Genomic DNA, 15,219 nt, shown 5'->3' on the forward strand with positions numbered 1-15,219 from the left:
GATTTATATCGGAGAGGAATAAAAACACACAGACATTGCTTGTATGTTCAAAAATACTCCTCTGAGGTTTATTGCCAAACTCAATTACAATAATATCATTTAAAAGGGGTGTAGGCAAGAGGTTAATCAATCAGAGGCAATGTGACAATAACGATTCAGCCAATAGCATACAATGAGAATATTTCATATTCAGCCAATCACAGACAAGCAAAACATTTTAAATAAAATATTATAATTCTTCATTAGATGCTGATGTCAGGTTTGCAGCTGTAGACAAGCGTACAATAGAATCCTTATAAGCTGTTCTTTCTCATAAGGGAATTTTTAGGGAGTTTAATTTCCATACATAAGGAATGTTGCGATAAAGAGAAAACGTTGCAAATCTGATAGCTTTATGTCTGGGTGTTCAGCCAGGCTATAAATTGCAAGGTTACAGGAGAAAGATTCAAAGACTACGTAGACATAACATATTTATTGCAGACCCACAGCAGAAATAAGGGGTGGTGGTGAGAAGGTCATTTGAGATGGAAGATACATCTCTGTGTAATTCGGCATCCTGCTTGATAATTTATAATGTAATTTAATACAGAGAATATAAACAAATTGACCATCCATCACAATAGTAAAAGGCTTACAGTGTTTGTATTTTAACCCAGACAGGCGGCAGGTCAGATGTCATGTCTTTTCCTGGCATTGCTGTACCCATTGTTCCACCCCTTCCTTCATCTTCCACGAGAGGTACCCTTAGTTTTCCTTCTCCTCCAGCAATATTTCATAGTCCTGTTTTGTGTGCCTCAAGCAACAAAACAGTCTCTGGAGCCACAAATGTGAAGTGTTTTCCCCTGCTACCTAAAACTGAAAGACTGTCACCAACAACTACCTGTGGTGAGTGCATTGTCCTGATACATGGCCCAGAAGTTTACATTCCTACTGCTTTTATATATATATATATATATATATATATATATATATATATATATATATATATATATATATATACACATACATATATATTATAATATTGTAGCCATTTCTAGAATACCATAATATACTTTAAAATAAATCTCCATCTTGTATCATCATGTAATTTTAGGTCCAAAATTCGGTGCTGATTTATTTCTTAATACGTCTTTACAGTAGCCAGAGCTCTGTATTTCTGATACAGAGCTCCAAATCCCTTGTGTAGATGTATATTTAAAAGATAACAAACTGGCTGACTGCAGTAACCACTGCATAAGGGCGCATAAGAGCTAACTACATACATATTTATTCATTGAGTTCAATGTATAACAGTATGCCGTAAGCTCCTAAATGGCGGTCACGTGGGAGAGCGAGCTGGACCGCCCACTTTCTCCTCTGAAAGGCACAAAGTGACTGGAGAAACTAGGGACCGAGGGAAAAGTAAAAAAAAAAAAAAAAAGTATGTAAGCGTTTAATATAATTTCAAAGAAGGTACATGGGGTTTGTAAAAAAGAAAAACATTCCATTCTTAAAAAATTATCTTTTAATATATGTTCATGCAGGAGACTTTTATCAGAAAAGCTGAGCTCCGTCCACTATAAAGATATATTAAACAATTAATCGGCACCAAATTATGTACCTATAAAGAAAAAATAAAATTTTATATATATATATATATATATATATATATATATATATATATATATATTTAAGGGTTCCTATTTAATTTGTTCCTATGTTTCATGTGGCTGCTGTAAAGCATCTCTCTAAATGCTGTGAGCAGCTACTCAGGCAATCATGTACAGAAAATTGAATTAAAAAAATCTGCAATCAGAAAATAAAAAAACATAGGAAACAAATAATATGTTTTACTATCTGGTTTTAATTAGTAAAATAAAATGTGTGTGATGCACTGGTTTTTATGTTTACATGACCCTTCACGGATCCATTCTGATCAGTTAGGATCTGTTTGATACATTATGCTTTTTTTTTCACCTATTGATAATGGGCCCATCAGGCTTCCATTTTGTTTCGTTGATAAAATAGAGCAGCATGCCACACAAATGTGGCCACCCAATATGATTGGAAACTTGATGGGAAAGAACTAACACAAATGTGAACAGAGCCTGATTTGTCTGCACTTCAGGTCAACAGTTGTCAGACATCGTATCATCTCATAAGCTTAATGTATTATCTCTCCAATGAAATGAGTGAAAGAAACTTCTAGAATATCTGTGAAATTGTGATGACTCAGTGCCATGTTAGAAAGTGGCAAGTATATAATTTTATTGCACTTTTATAGCAGATCAAATTTAAGTACATTTTTCCCTCACTATGTTAAAATTTGGCATTTTATGTGATGACCGCAAAGATTTACTGAACATACCGTCTGCACAGACTACTAACTCTTGGAACAGACCTGACAGTAAGAAGGTGAGTATATAGACGATGTATAATATTTTGTTTAATTCATTTCATTTGATTGATTTCATTCTTTAACCAATAGTGCATAAAAAATGCTGCCCCACCAATGTATATGTTACGGCTGTGTGTCCTAGGTGGAGAACCGACGTATAACACATATCTCAGCAGAGCAGAAGCGTCGTTGTAACATTAAACTGGGCTTTGACACACTGCAGAATCTGGTGACAAATCCACACGGACAGCACAACAAGGTATGAGAGGTGTCTTTTCAGTGCACGTTGCGCAGGTGTGCGATGTGCACATAGATGATCATCATGGTTACATTTCCACCCAAAAAACTGTGGCGATAGGGCACACATGCATTTTGTTCTCACTGCTGCCCCTGATGCTGTGAGAGCTGACGATATGGTCTGATACCCAGCATGTCTGTGTATTAGGGTATGTTCACACGGCCAAATTTCAGACGTATACGAGGCGTATTATGCCTCGTTTTACGTCTGAAAATACGGCTCCAATACGTCGGCAAACATCTGCCCATTCATTTGAATGGGTTTGCCGACGTACTGTGCAGACGACCTGTTATTTACGCATCGTCGTTTGACAGCTGTCAAACGACGACGCGTAAAAATACAGCCTCGTCAAAAGAAGTGCAGGACACTTCTTTGGACATTTTTGGAGCTGTTTTCTCATAGACTCCAATGAAAACAGCTCCAAAAACGGACGTAAAAAACGCCGCGAAAACGGCGCGAAAAACGCCGCGAAAAATGCGAGTTGGTAAAAAAACGCCTTGAAAACAGCTCTGGATTTTCAGACGTTTTTGTTGACTACGTGTGAACATACCCTTACATGGAAAGCCCACTAATTTTAATAGGCACTGTGTAATAACTTATTTTCCCTGTGGTGGCGCTACAGCTGAATTGAACACAGGTTCCCCTACAGATTACAGCTGATTTGCTAAGGGTCCCAGCAGTGGATACCCGGTCATCTTTCTAAAAGGCGGTCCACATTGTCTTGACTCCCTCTCTACTTGTTTATTGTATGGAGAACAACAACTTACACCAGCCTCGCATGCCGCTAAAGGCCCTTTTACACGGGAATATGAACGCTTGTTGACGATCATTGCACTGTGTAAATAGGGCAACGATCAGCCGGGGAATCGCATCTTATATGCGTCACTAAATATTATCGTTGTCGGCAGCACATCTACCTATGTAAACAGGGAGATGTGCTGCCAACATGATAATAATGTATAGGGGCGAGCAATCGTAGTAATGATAGCTCGTCCCCATCCATAGCCAATCATTGCTCCTTGTGAAAGAAGCAAACGAGCGCCAATCAATGAGCTTTCTCGTTGATCGCCGCTCGTTTTCACGGCCCATATTGGCCCATGTAAAATGACCTTAATAGTAATAGATCTGGTGTAGACATACAGTGCTAGATTTATTGTATGGTCATAACTGTTTGGAGCTGCATTGTGGAAGGTCGGGCCATGTAGGGTCTGGGCCATGGGTGCAATATTTACATGCGGCCAGCCAGGCAGAGCATTAGAAATAATAAACGGAACAGAACTTTTAATATAGAACAACTATAAAGTTATTTTATCCCCTGTAACATGGCCACGGTTTTTCTTATTGTTTAACTGAATAACAATTGATTTGTGTAAAAGGGTTTTATTCGCTATAGTTATACCAGTGACAGTGACACAATTCTGATCTTCCTAGTTCAGCAAGGCCACCATCTTGCAGAAGACAGTTGAATATATCTGTAAGCTGCAGCAGGAGAGGGCACAGCTACAGGAAGAATCACAACGCCTGCGCCGTCAGGTACAGGAGCTCAGTGATACCATCAGGTAAGCTAAATAGAATCATTTAATTAGCATTGAATCACCATCATTATCAAGTAGAAACCTTGTCATTTGCATAATTGTTTTTTAAAATAATATAAAAAAATTGTATGTTAACTGTGATGTCATTTCTAATATAAGATTGATCTGTGAGCAGTGATATAGCAATATATGCATTGCAGAGTGCTTATTACATTTAGGGGTCTAAAAGCTTTTCTGCTGCATAAGAAAAAAGTTGCCAACAGTCCCAATTTTGGCAAGACTATGCTGTGATCCGAACTTTTAAAAGAGACAGGGTTTTTCTAATTTGCTTTAAATTAAACTTCCGTTTCTAAATGATTTAGTGGTTTCCAGGAGGACCTCGGACAGGGCTTCAAATGTCAAGTGCTTTAGGATGCACATAATGCGAAGTATGAAACAGTAGCAGAAAAGTGTGGGAACAGGATGATGTAATGATGTAACCATGCTAGAAAAAGCTACTCTATTTTACAAATAAATATTTGTATTGATCTTAAACAGTTTGATGTCATATAGTATGGTGACATCATAATGGGTCCTGATATAGAATTGGCACTAGGACCCAGGATTTTGAAACTATTGTCCATTTTCAGTGAATAGCTGAGAATGTTTTATTGCAAAGGGGAATTTATTGAACAAACTCTCATTTGAATATATTGCTGACCACTCCTATAGGAGATAAACAGAGTGGCATAAAAATGATTGATCTGTTTACAGACCGTTTGTAACAATTGCAAATGTAACAATGTTATTTTGACTGATTAGTTTTAGGCTACGCTCACACATCTCAATTTTTTTTGCCATCTCTGCCGTGGATGTGCTGCGGGTGTGCAGCAGATCAGAACAAGAATTAGCCCCGTTGTCATTTAATGGGGCTAATCCTCTGATTTTCTGTGAAGAAATCGTGGAAATAAGTAGCATGCAACGTATTTCTGGGGATCAATTTTCTCTGCATTGCAGACATAAATACACCTGAAATTTTTTTGCCTCATGTGAACGGGATTCCGTTAACCCCATTCACATGCATGGGATTCAGATTGCCACCGGACTTGACACCAATTTCGGCGCGTAATGAACACCAAAATCTGTGTCAAATCCTACATGTGTGAATGGGGCTGTTATGGAATTGTAAGTTGAGCAATTCCCCAAAGGCTGCTGGAGGCTGCAAATACATCCGCAACCTCAAATCCGTCACAATTCTCTGATCGACAGAGTCTAAGGCTACTCTAAGGTGTTCGCCAGAGATGACCGCAAGGCAGGATGGTTTTTGCTACATAGAACCCAGGTTGTCTTAACAGAGTTCAGTGTTGGATAAGAGGTGCAATTCAGGCAAAACTGAACAGGAACCAGACAGCCAGAGAGTAAACAGAACGTCAAAAACAGTAAGCAAGTGGATATCAGGTAAAGCAGAGGTCAGAACCAGCCGTGAGTAGATAATCAAAATCGGTAAACAAAGGGTTATCCAAATACACGCCGAGGTCAATTTCCAAGAAGTCCAGAAGTCCGAGGTAAAGGGTGTAGGTAAGTAGCTTGATCAAAACACATGCAGACAGGAAATTCACAAGCAAAGTACAGATGTAAATACTAACCATGATAGGCAAGAAGGACAGAGAAAAGTGATATCCAAGAAAAAGGCAGAAAGGCAGCACATCCAAGAAAACTGGAATTTTATTCACCCACAGGTGCGACGTTTCAGTCCAACAGGACCTTTCTCAAGCAGAGAAAAGAGATAGGCTCAAAGTAAAACCAGAACCGCCCAGAGGCTAGAACAGTAGTCATGGTGATCTTAAGGGAACAGGCGTTTTCCTAACAGTACCCCCCTTTCTACTAGGGGCCACCGGACCCATAAACCTCGGCTTCAAAGGAAACTTTGAATGAAAGATCTTAACTAAACGACTAGCATGTACTGAATGGGCAGGAACCCAAGTTCGTTCTTCTGGCCCTTTCCAGTGCACCAAGTACTTAAGAGTACCCCTGACCCTTCTAGAATCCACGATCCCCTGAACCTCAAACTCCATATCTCCTTCTACCTGAACTGGAGGATGGGGTTTCCTGCGCGGATTAGATTGTGGAAATATTTTTTTTAGGACAGACTTGTGGAAAACGTCATGAATCTTAAAAGACAGGAAGAGCCAGACGAAAAGATACAGGGTTAATAATTTCAAACATTTCATATGGACCAATAAACCTAGGGACAAACTTACGAGAAGGCACTTTGTCGCAGATTTTTAGTAGAAAGCCACATCTTTTGACCCACATTAAACATAGGACCCACCGTACGTTTTTTGTTAGCATTTTTCTTTTAAATAACTTGCGAGGTCTTCAGGTTCGATTGAAGCTGAGCCCAAACTGTGCACAGTTTATTTGATTCAACTTCTACCTCAGGGTTATCACTAGATGAGGCGGAAAATGAGGTATCAAGAGACACATGGTGGCGATTATTTATAGCAAACTCTGCTAAAAGGAAGATATGAGATCCATTCAACCTGGTTATCAGCAACATAACACCTAAGATATTGTTCCAAGGTTTGATTAAAATGCTCGGTTTGACCATTAGTCTCAGGGTGAAACACCAAGTTTCTTACAGAACGTTCTCCAGAAGCTAGCCACAAATTGTACACCTCTATCTGAGACAATATTTTCCGGAATACCATGCAGACGAACCCCTTGATCAATAAATAATTTGGACAGAGTTTTGGAATCAATGAGTTGTGGCAACGGAATGAAATTACACATTTTACTGAAACGGTCCACCACAACCCAAATAACAGTTTTCCCTTTAAAGGGAGGCAAATTTGTGATAAAACCCATAGACAGATGAGACCAATATTGCTGTGGGACAGACGATGGTAGTAGTCCACCCATAGGACGAGTTCGAGGAGTCTTCGCGTGAGCGCAGACATCACATGCAGAGACATAGGAACTCACATCACGAGACAAAGACGGCCACCAATAGAGCCTCGAGACTAATTTTTTAGTACCAGTTATCCCTAGATGGCCACACAAAACAGAATCATGTAACTCATTGGGCAAACTAAATCTGAACTGAGGAGGTACAAACAACTTCCCAGCAGGAATGGTTTGCGGAGCGAGTTGCTGACATTCTTTAATCTCAGTTGCAAAATCAGGTGATATTGCAGAAACCGCTATCCCGTTAGATAAAATAGGTTCCGGATGAATGTCTGGGACCTGTGAGGAACAGAAACTTCGAGATAATGCGTCGGCCCTGACATTTTTAGACCCGGGTCTGTAGGTTCTGTAGGTCTGTCTGGGATTGAGTCTTTTGGCTGATTCTAAAAAAGTCAGGTTTTATGATCAGTCACTACAGTAATTTGATGTCTAGCTCCTTCTAGAAAGTGGCGCCACTTTTCAAATGCCCATTCTCCTTATAGTCCAGGAAATCATGTGAGTTGATGATTGTTTTCATGTGCGCGCGCGCGCACCCTACGGGACACAGCGGAAGTGAGCACTGGCGTCTCCTAGGAAGGAGATCGGGACCAGAGAAGACATAGTGGAGCCCAACTCTTGTGCATCATATGAAGGGCTCTCAGCGCAGGGAAGGGGAGCGTCCATCACTGATATTTCTTTTCTGCGCTTCTAGGGCGGAGGGTAATTTATTAAGAGATCTTTCAAAGTTTCAGAAAGGCCTCGGCAGAATTGGCATCGGAGTGCAGCATCATTCCATTGTGAAGAAATAGACCGTCTAAATGCCGAACAATATTCTTCGACAGGACGCAGTCCTTGCTGGAGAGATAACAGATTGGCCTCAGCCACTGCCGTGATATCTGTTTCTCCGTAAATTAAACCTAGGGCTGCAAAGAAGATCTCCACAGAAAAATGTTCAGGGCCAACAGGTCCCAATGAAAAGGCCCAGGTTTGAGGTTCACCCTGCAGAAGTGAAATGACGATACCCACTCGCTGTTGCTCAGTACCCGAGGAGATAGGTCTTAGTCGAAAATATAATTTACCACTCTCCTGAAAATTAACAAACGATCACCAGAGAAACGACCAGGTAAGTTCTCCTTAGTTTCCATCGGAGTTGCCACTGGAACGACTGCTTGGGCCTGCGTAGTTTCATGATGTTGGACCCTCACGGCCAGACCTTGTACGAGCGGAGTCAGATTGTCCATCTGTTCCAACAGGACTTGCATAGGATCCATCATGAAAGGATATAATATAAATAGGCTTGTGTCACGTTCACAGGGTATGTGGACCCACTAGGCCGCTCCGCCGTAGCGGGGAGGCAGCTGACCAGGTCATAGTCTACACGAAAGTCAATAGCAGATAGCAACGCTTGGGTACCTGAACTAGTCCAGATGGTGGCTGTGGCTTCAGCACGGATGAAGGCCGGTGCGGCAAGTAGCGCCAGACGTGGCGGGCAGTATCCGATGTGGCAGAAGACACTGAACGTGGCAGAAGACACTGGACGTGGCAGAAGACACTGGACGTGGCAAATGACAGCAGGTGCAGTAGACACGACTCCAACACCGGTAGGCACAGGAACAATACGGGATACAGGAACGGGTAACAACTGAAACGGAGAAACTCTAAGGGACCATTTGCAAGACAGACTGGGATAGACTAACAACGCTCAGGCAAGGATCAGAAGGCCTGGGGCCTTCTTATAGACCAGGAAATCATGGCAGTTGATGATGATGACGATTTCCTTTGTGCGTGCGCACCCTACGGGACACAGCGGAACGGAGCGGAAGTGAGCGATGGCGTCTCCTAGGAAGGAGATGGGGACCAGCGCTCACGGATCCATGGCTGCGGGCGTCGGGAGGTGAGTAAACCCGACGGCCCGCGGCCATGGACGCTACAGCTTGCGAACATGTTATCGAATTGCAAGTTGAGCAATTCCCCAAAGGCTGCCGGAGACTGCCGGAAGAAAGCGTGGAAATAAATCCGCAACCTCAAATCTTTCACAACTCTGATCGACAGAGTCTCAAGGCTACTCTAAGGTCTTGGCCAGAGCCGACCGCAAGGCAGGATGGTTTTTGCTGCATAGAACCCCACAGAGTTCAGTGTTGGATAAGAGGTGCAATGCAGGCAAACCTGAAAGGGAACCAGACAGCCAGCGGGTAAACAGAAACTCCAAAACAGAGCGAGTGGAAATCAGGTACAGCAGAGATCCGAGCCAGCTGGGTGCAGATAATCAGAATCAATAAACAAGGGGTTAACGAGAGAAAAGCCGAGGTCAATTTCTAAGAAGTCCAGAAGTCAGAGGTAAAGGGTGTAGGTAAGTAGCTTGATAAAAACACATGCAGACAGGAAATTCACAAGCAAAGAATAGGTGGAGGAAGCCAGGTTTAAATAATAACCCTACACCTGATAGGCAGAAGGACAGAGAAAAGAGAGAGGCTCAAAGTAAAACCAGAACCGCCCAGAAGCTAGAACAGTAGTCATGGTGTTATTAAGGGAACAGGCGTTTTCCTAAAAGGGGTCTTATGCTGTACCGGTTATCACTCAGGAGAGCCAAGCTTTTGAAATTACGTCTTTAGTAGGACACGAATTTACTTGAAAAAGATAAAAGATTATTGGGATCAGTAAGATTAGAGAACCATAATTATTTACAGCACAAAACAATAAAAAAAAAATATTGTTACGATGCAGAAAATTATTACTGAACTAACAAAACCTATATTTCTTCTTTTATTATAGCCTATGCCAGCAGCAGCTTCCAGCCTCTGGGGTGCCTGTAACTCACCAACGCTTCCAGCACATGCGTCAGATGTTCCAGAACTACGTCCAGAGCAGGACCCTGCAGAACTGGAAGTTTTGGCTAGTATCCTTAAATGTTGAGCCCCTGGTATATGGGACTCCTGCGTTATATCCGTGAATGGCACAAACCGTTCTATACTGTACGCCGTAGGCCAGAGCATCAAGTACCTCAGACATTAAACATAATGAAACCAATATTCACAGTCCAGAGTGCGGTACTTCCGGTCAAATATAGCTTTAGAGATACAGAATTGTTTTTCCTAAATCTCCTATTCCATCTTCTAAATCTATTGGGGCAGATCTACTATGCATATTGCGCCAGAATTCTGGCTCAAATGGAGCCAACAAACTGGCGCACATGCCATGTGCCACATTTACATAGAATATATATTTATATAAGTGTATATATTCATTTAGAAAGTGTTTTAGTCCCTTTTTGCGCCTCACTTGCCACTTGTCAAAAATGGTTAGAAATAGGGGTGCAGCCCGGCGGATTAATAAATTGCAGCAGATGGATTACTGGCGTGCACCATAATTTAGGTGCAAATTAGTGATACTATTTAAACCACCCAAGAGACAGTGTAAAGAAAAGTGTCTGACGTGCCAAGATGCACCAAGATTTAACACAGGTCGTTCACCACTGTTAACCCCTTTCGTTTTTCTATAGTCGCATTCAAAGAGATATAACTTTTTTAATTTTCAGTCGACATAGCTGTATGAGGACTTGTTTTTTGCGGGATTAGTTTTACTTTTTAATGGCACCATTTTGGTGTACATATAATTGTTTGATTAACTCTTATTAACTTTTGTTTGGGGGAATAGAAAAACCCCCTAAAATTCTACCATAGTTCTATGCGTTTTAAATTGACGCCGTTCACTGTGCGGTGTAAATAACACGTTACCTTTATTCTATGGGTCGGTACGATTACGACGATACCACATATGTATAGGATTTTTATGTTTTACGACTTTTGCACAATAAAAACTCTTTTGAACTAAAGCTATTTGTTTTTGCATCGTCGCTTTCCAAGAGCCGTAATTTTTTTTATTTTTTCCATCAATGTAGTGATTTTTTGTGCTTTGTGATTTTTTATTTCACATTACTTACTCATTTTTTTAGTCCCACTAGGGGACGTTACTATGCGATCTTTAGATCGCTGCTATAATGCTTTGGTATACTTCGTATGCCAAAGCATTATTGCCTGTCAGTGTAAATCTGACAGGCAAGCTAATAGGCATATGCCCAGGGCAGACCTGGGGGCTTTTATCAGTCCCCCGGCTGCCATGGCACCCCATCGAAGGCCCGCGATTACATTTGCGGGCCGCCGATGGGTGACAGAGGTAGCTCTCTCCCTCTGTATACAAGTTAAATGCCGCGGTCGCTATTGATCATCGCATTTAAAGTGTTAAACGGCCACGATCTAAATAAAATTTCATCGCGGTCGTTGGAGCAGGAGTCCGGCTATCATCAGACAGCCAAACCCCGGCTCCAGCCTGCACGGGACACCCGTGCAGGGCTTAGACTGGGCCACCGTGAAAAGGTGGCGGCCTAGCCTAAGGCCCCTTAGTCACCGCCTTGAAAATGCATATTGGTGGTCACTAAGGGGTTAAATATGGCGCATCTGCATCCTAACTCGTCTAATGTTATGATGTCTCAGTCCCTTTATACAGTATTAATAAATCTGCCCCATTATTTAAACCCACTCCGCTTTTTTGGAATTCACTGGGGACATTCAATGAAGTAGTCCAGGGTCTATTTCCAAACATCTTTATGTTAGACAAGAAACAAACCAATGTGTTTTTCATTTATATTATTTGTACCTATGTTTATAGTCTAAGTCTCTGTTGACATAACGTTTGGGGCAAATGTTCGGCGAGCTGTCAAACATATGCAATTGATGTATTCAACGGTATGCTTTTACAGTTTCATATGCTTTTTTTTGTGGTATCCCCTTATGTTTAAAAGTGTACTTAACTATGCTTTTCAATGCGGTTGGAAAAAAAAAAAAGTATGCCAACGTATACTAACCAAACATCTGCCAAAAGGACTCTATTTTAGCATACGTTTCAGTATTAAAATGTGTGGAAACGTTTATGTATACATTGGGAGCTCTTCCCGTTATATACGCCAAGAGTAGAGCCCAAGCACCATGTGTACTTAGAGTGTGAGGAGCACTGGGAGACCTAGGTTCATATGTACTGTAATGCAAAAATAATTACTGTTCTTTCCTTAACTGGCCATAGTTCAGCATCCTTATCCGCCCCCTGTTTGAATCATTCAACCATATGGTTTCTACAGCAAGTATGACAGATTTAAGAGCGACATCGATGGAGTGGCTTGACCAACACTGCTCTCTGCCTGCCCTGAGACCTAGTGAGTGTGGAAACTACTTAAGCAATGGACTTATTAAATATATGGGCTGTATTATATTCTTACTGTAAGGGTCCATTCATACCGCAAAGTCTCATGTATATACCCGTATGACAGCACACGGAGTCCTTAGTGTTCTAGATTACCAAGTAGTATGATACCATATGGTGCTTCTAAAGGAGAGTACCTCTATAGTACAACCGTTAATTTGGTATGAGAAAAAAACGGAGGCAAGCAATGGGTGCTTAGAAGTCTATGGGCGTCGTATTAGGGATCCGTACCAGCACAAACACAGTTCATAGTGATAGAAGATATTTTTAATAGCCGATGGGGCGAATGAATGAGTCTGATCAACCAGAAACACTGCTCATGTAAACCCGCTGTCTTATCAAAGATTTTCACCAACTAACTCCCCTTTAGCAAGACATCTTATAAATGCCCTAAAACAGAGCATTGTCAGATGGGAGCAATTATTGGTTTTACCCTTCTACATGCTCTACATCAGAGATCCCCAACTTTTTCTAGCTCATGAGCCACTTTTAAGTATGGGACACAAACAGATAATACACACTTAAAAGGTTAAAAAATTTATTAACGATATGACCGAGTCATATGGCTCTTATCCTAGTGTTAACTGCCAGTGATATAGCTTTAATCCTAGTGCTAAGTTTCAGTGATACCTTAATATTCCTGGTGCCACTAGGACACAATAGCATCTGGAGCCACATCTATGGAGCCTGGACAGTAAGGCTGGGTTCACGCGACCTATTTTCAGGCGTAAACGAGGCGTATTATGCCTCGATTTACGCCTGAAAATAGGGCTACAATACGTTGGCAAACATCTGCCCATTCATTTAAATGGGTTTGCCGACGTACTGTGCAGACGACCTGTCATTTACGCGTCGTCGTTTGACAGCTGTCAAACGACGACGCGTAAATTGACTGCCTCGGCAAAGAAGTGCAGGACACTTCTTTGCAACGTAACTTGAGCCGTTCTTCATTGAACTCAATGAAGAGCAGCTCAAGATTTACGAGCGTCAAATACGCCTCGCATAATGCGAGGAGGAGCTTTTACGTCTGAAACGAGGCAGCTGTTGTCTCCTGAAAACAGTCTGTCTTTTCAGACGTAAAAGCCTCTCATCGTGTGCACATACCCTAAGGGAAACAGAAGGAACTGAAGCTCCTGGAGGAAAATACTTGGAGGACATACAAACTATTATAAACACATTCAAATATTGTTACTTGTAGAAAATAACCTGTCTTTCTTGTTCTTTTTCTTATTTCCTCCAATCTAGCGGTGCTGAGCTCCTTATGTCAGCTCAGCACCTCAACGTCCATTCTCACTGACCCATCGCTGATGCCGGAGCAGGCAATGCAAGCAGTTACACAAGGAGAGAATGGAGATCGCCTCTTCTAAATCATCATGGATCTTCATTACAGGCTGCTGAATGTATACGTAGTTGGCTTGTATAAAATGTTTACTAATACAAGTGAAAATACTTATAGGGCATTGGTCATTGATGAAGTTAGTACAGTAATGAAGTGTTCCTCTGCATGCCTCGGGACCTCCTGCTCTTATCATGGTTAAAACCCAAAGAAATCCATAGCTCTGGATTCTATGGCCTTCTAAACTGCTGGTTGTTTGTTTCACTGCGCTTGTGAGCAGGCACAGTAAGGCCTTGTTCACATAGTGCAGATTTGCTGCAGACTTTGCTTCCAGATTTGCAACCTAAACAGAAGAAATATATTAAAGAAACCTTTTATAGGTCTGCTCTCCTGGATCCAATTCTGGTTTTGGCTTAAAAAAAAAAAATGCACCCAAAATCTGCACTGTGTGAATAAGGCCTAAAGCAAATAATCCTGTATAATTACAGCCAGTCATTTTTACGTAGTGCAGGTAAAGTGCATTGATTTGAGTCTCCGGACCCCGGGCTTTTACCTGCTGTGTGATGGAGTAAAACCTGTGATTATAGATGGGCACCGTGCACAGTGTCATATCATTTGAAACACAAGAACATACTATTAAGTTCTTCAAAATTGTACATACAGTAAAATCTCTTTAATCTGCCTTCCTAACAGTTGTTTACTAGTAGTCCCAATGTTTTGATCCCCAATTGCTCTGGATTTGATAGTCCAGAAGTACACATCTATCCGGCAGGAATGAACAGGCGAAGGTCTGTGGGTGGCAGAAAAGAACATTTCAAGCTATAATGGGGCTGTACTTAAGCAGGACTTCCAAGGAATCATCTCTTTTTTTTTAATTCATTTTTGGAATTATCGGTCTGATTTAATAGCAATCCTCAGACAAATCTGATAACCTCAGAGATTTCAGATTATCCGACCTTTACTGTATATGTGTGTGAGTTTTATTAGTGGCTGTTTTAATTAGGGCACTTTGTACTTTATGTTTATTGATCCTACAATGGAAACTTCAACAATCGCAAAGTGTCAGATATCCCAATGTCATTGTGAGCTCTGTGAGCCATTGTTCAGTGTTTTTGCTCCCTACAATATACACCCAGTGTTAACATTGTGCAGATTATTCATGTTTTCTGTATGAAAGTGATTGTGTGAATTATATGCTCTTGCTTTAAGTTTATTATGTGTTGTTGTATTTTTTCTACAGTATATCATGCCAACTAGTCCTGGACTATCAATCAGATTCTAGATAGGCTTCTCCGTAAAAAAGTTAGGGTGCAGTCACATGTGGCAGATTCTGTAGCAGAAATTTTCTGCGACTAAAAATCAGTTCTATTCATCTTAATAGAAATTGCAGAAATCCAAGCACCTGCTGCAGAAACAACCACATTCAGATTGTAAGAATATTTCTGCAAAACAAATCTGCCACATTTGACTCCACCCTTACGGGGCCAATCTGGAG

The 15,219-nt window shown here is 41.3% G+C and overlaps 1 protein-coding gene across 3 annotated transcripts in view; it reads left to right on the top strand.

The window, feature by feature from the left end:
* MLXIPL (MLX interacting protein like) overlaps positions 1–14,937 on the top strand; it is an 85,501-nt gene extending 70,564 nt beyond the window's left edge. The window contains exons 11-17 of one of the 3 annotated variants that reach the window (XM_075854125.1): positions 657–885; positions 2,333–2,394; positions 2,520–2,636; positions 4,107–4,234; positions 9,908–10,031; positions 12,212–12,341; positions 13,634–14,937. In XM_075854125.1, the coding sequence (XP_075710240.1) occupies positions 657–885; positions 2,333–2,394; positions 2,520–2,636; positions 4,107–4,234; positions 9,908–10,031; positions 12,212–12,341; positions 13,634–13,755 (912 nt within the window). In that variant the 3' untranslated portion in view covers positions 13,756–14,937. Of the gene's footprint in view, positions 1–656; positions 886–2,332; positions 2,395–2,519; positions 2,637–4,106; positions 4,235–9,907; positions 10,032–12,211; positions 12,342–13,633 lie in introns of those variants that run through there. The other 2 variants (XM_075854126.1, XM_075854127.1) reach the window with 2 other exon arrangements.
* The last annotated feature ends 282 nt before the right edge of the window (positions 14,938–15,219 follow it).

The sequence above is a fragment of the Rhinoderma darwinii genome, chromosome 2 (assembly GCF_050947455.1).
Source record: "Rhinoderma darwinii isolate aRhiDar2 chromosome 2, aRhiDar2.hap1, whole genome shotgun sequence".
NCBI classification, from domain to species: domain Eukaryota; kingdom Metazoa; phylum Chordata; class Amphibia; order Anura; family Rhinodermatidae; genus Rhinoderma; species Rhinoderma darwinii.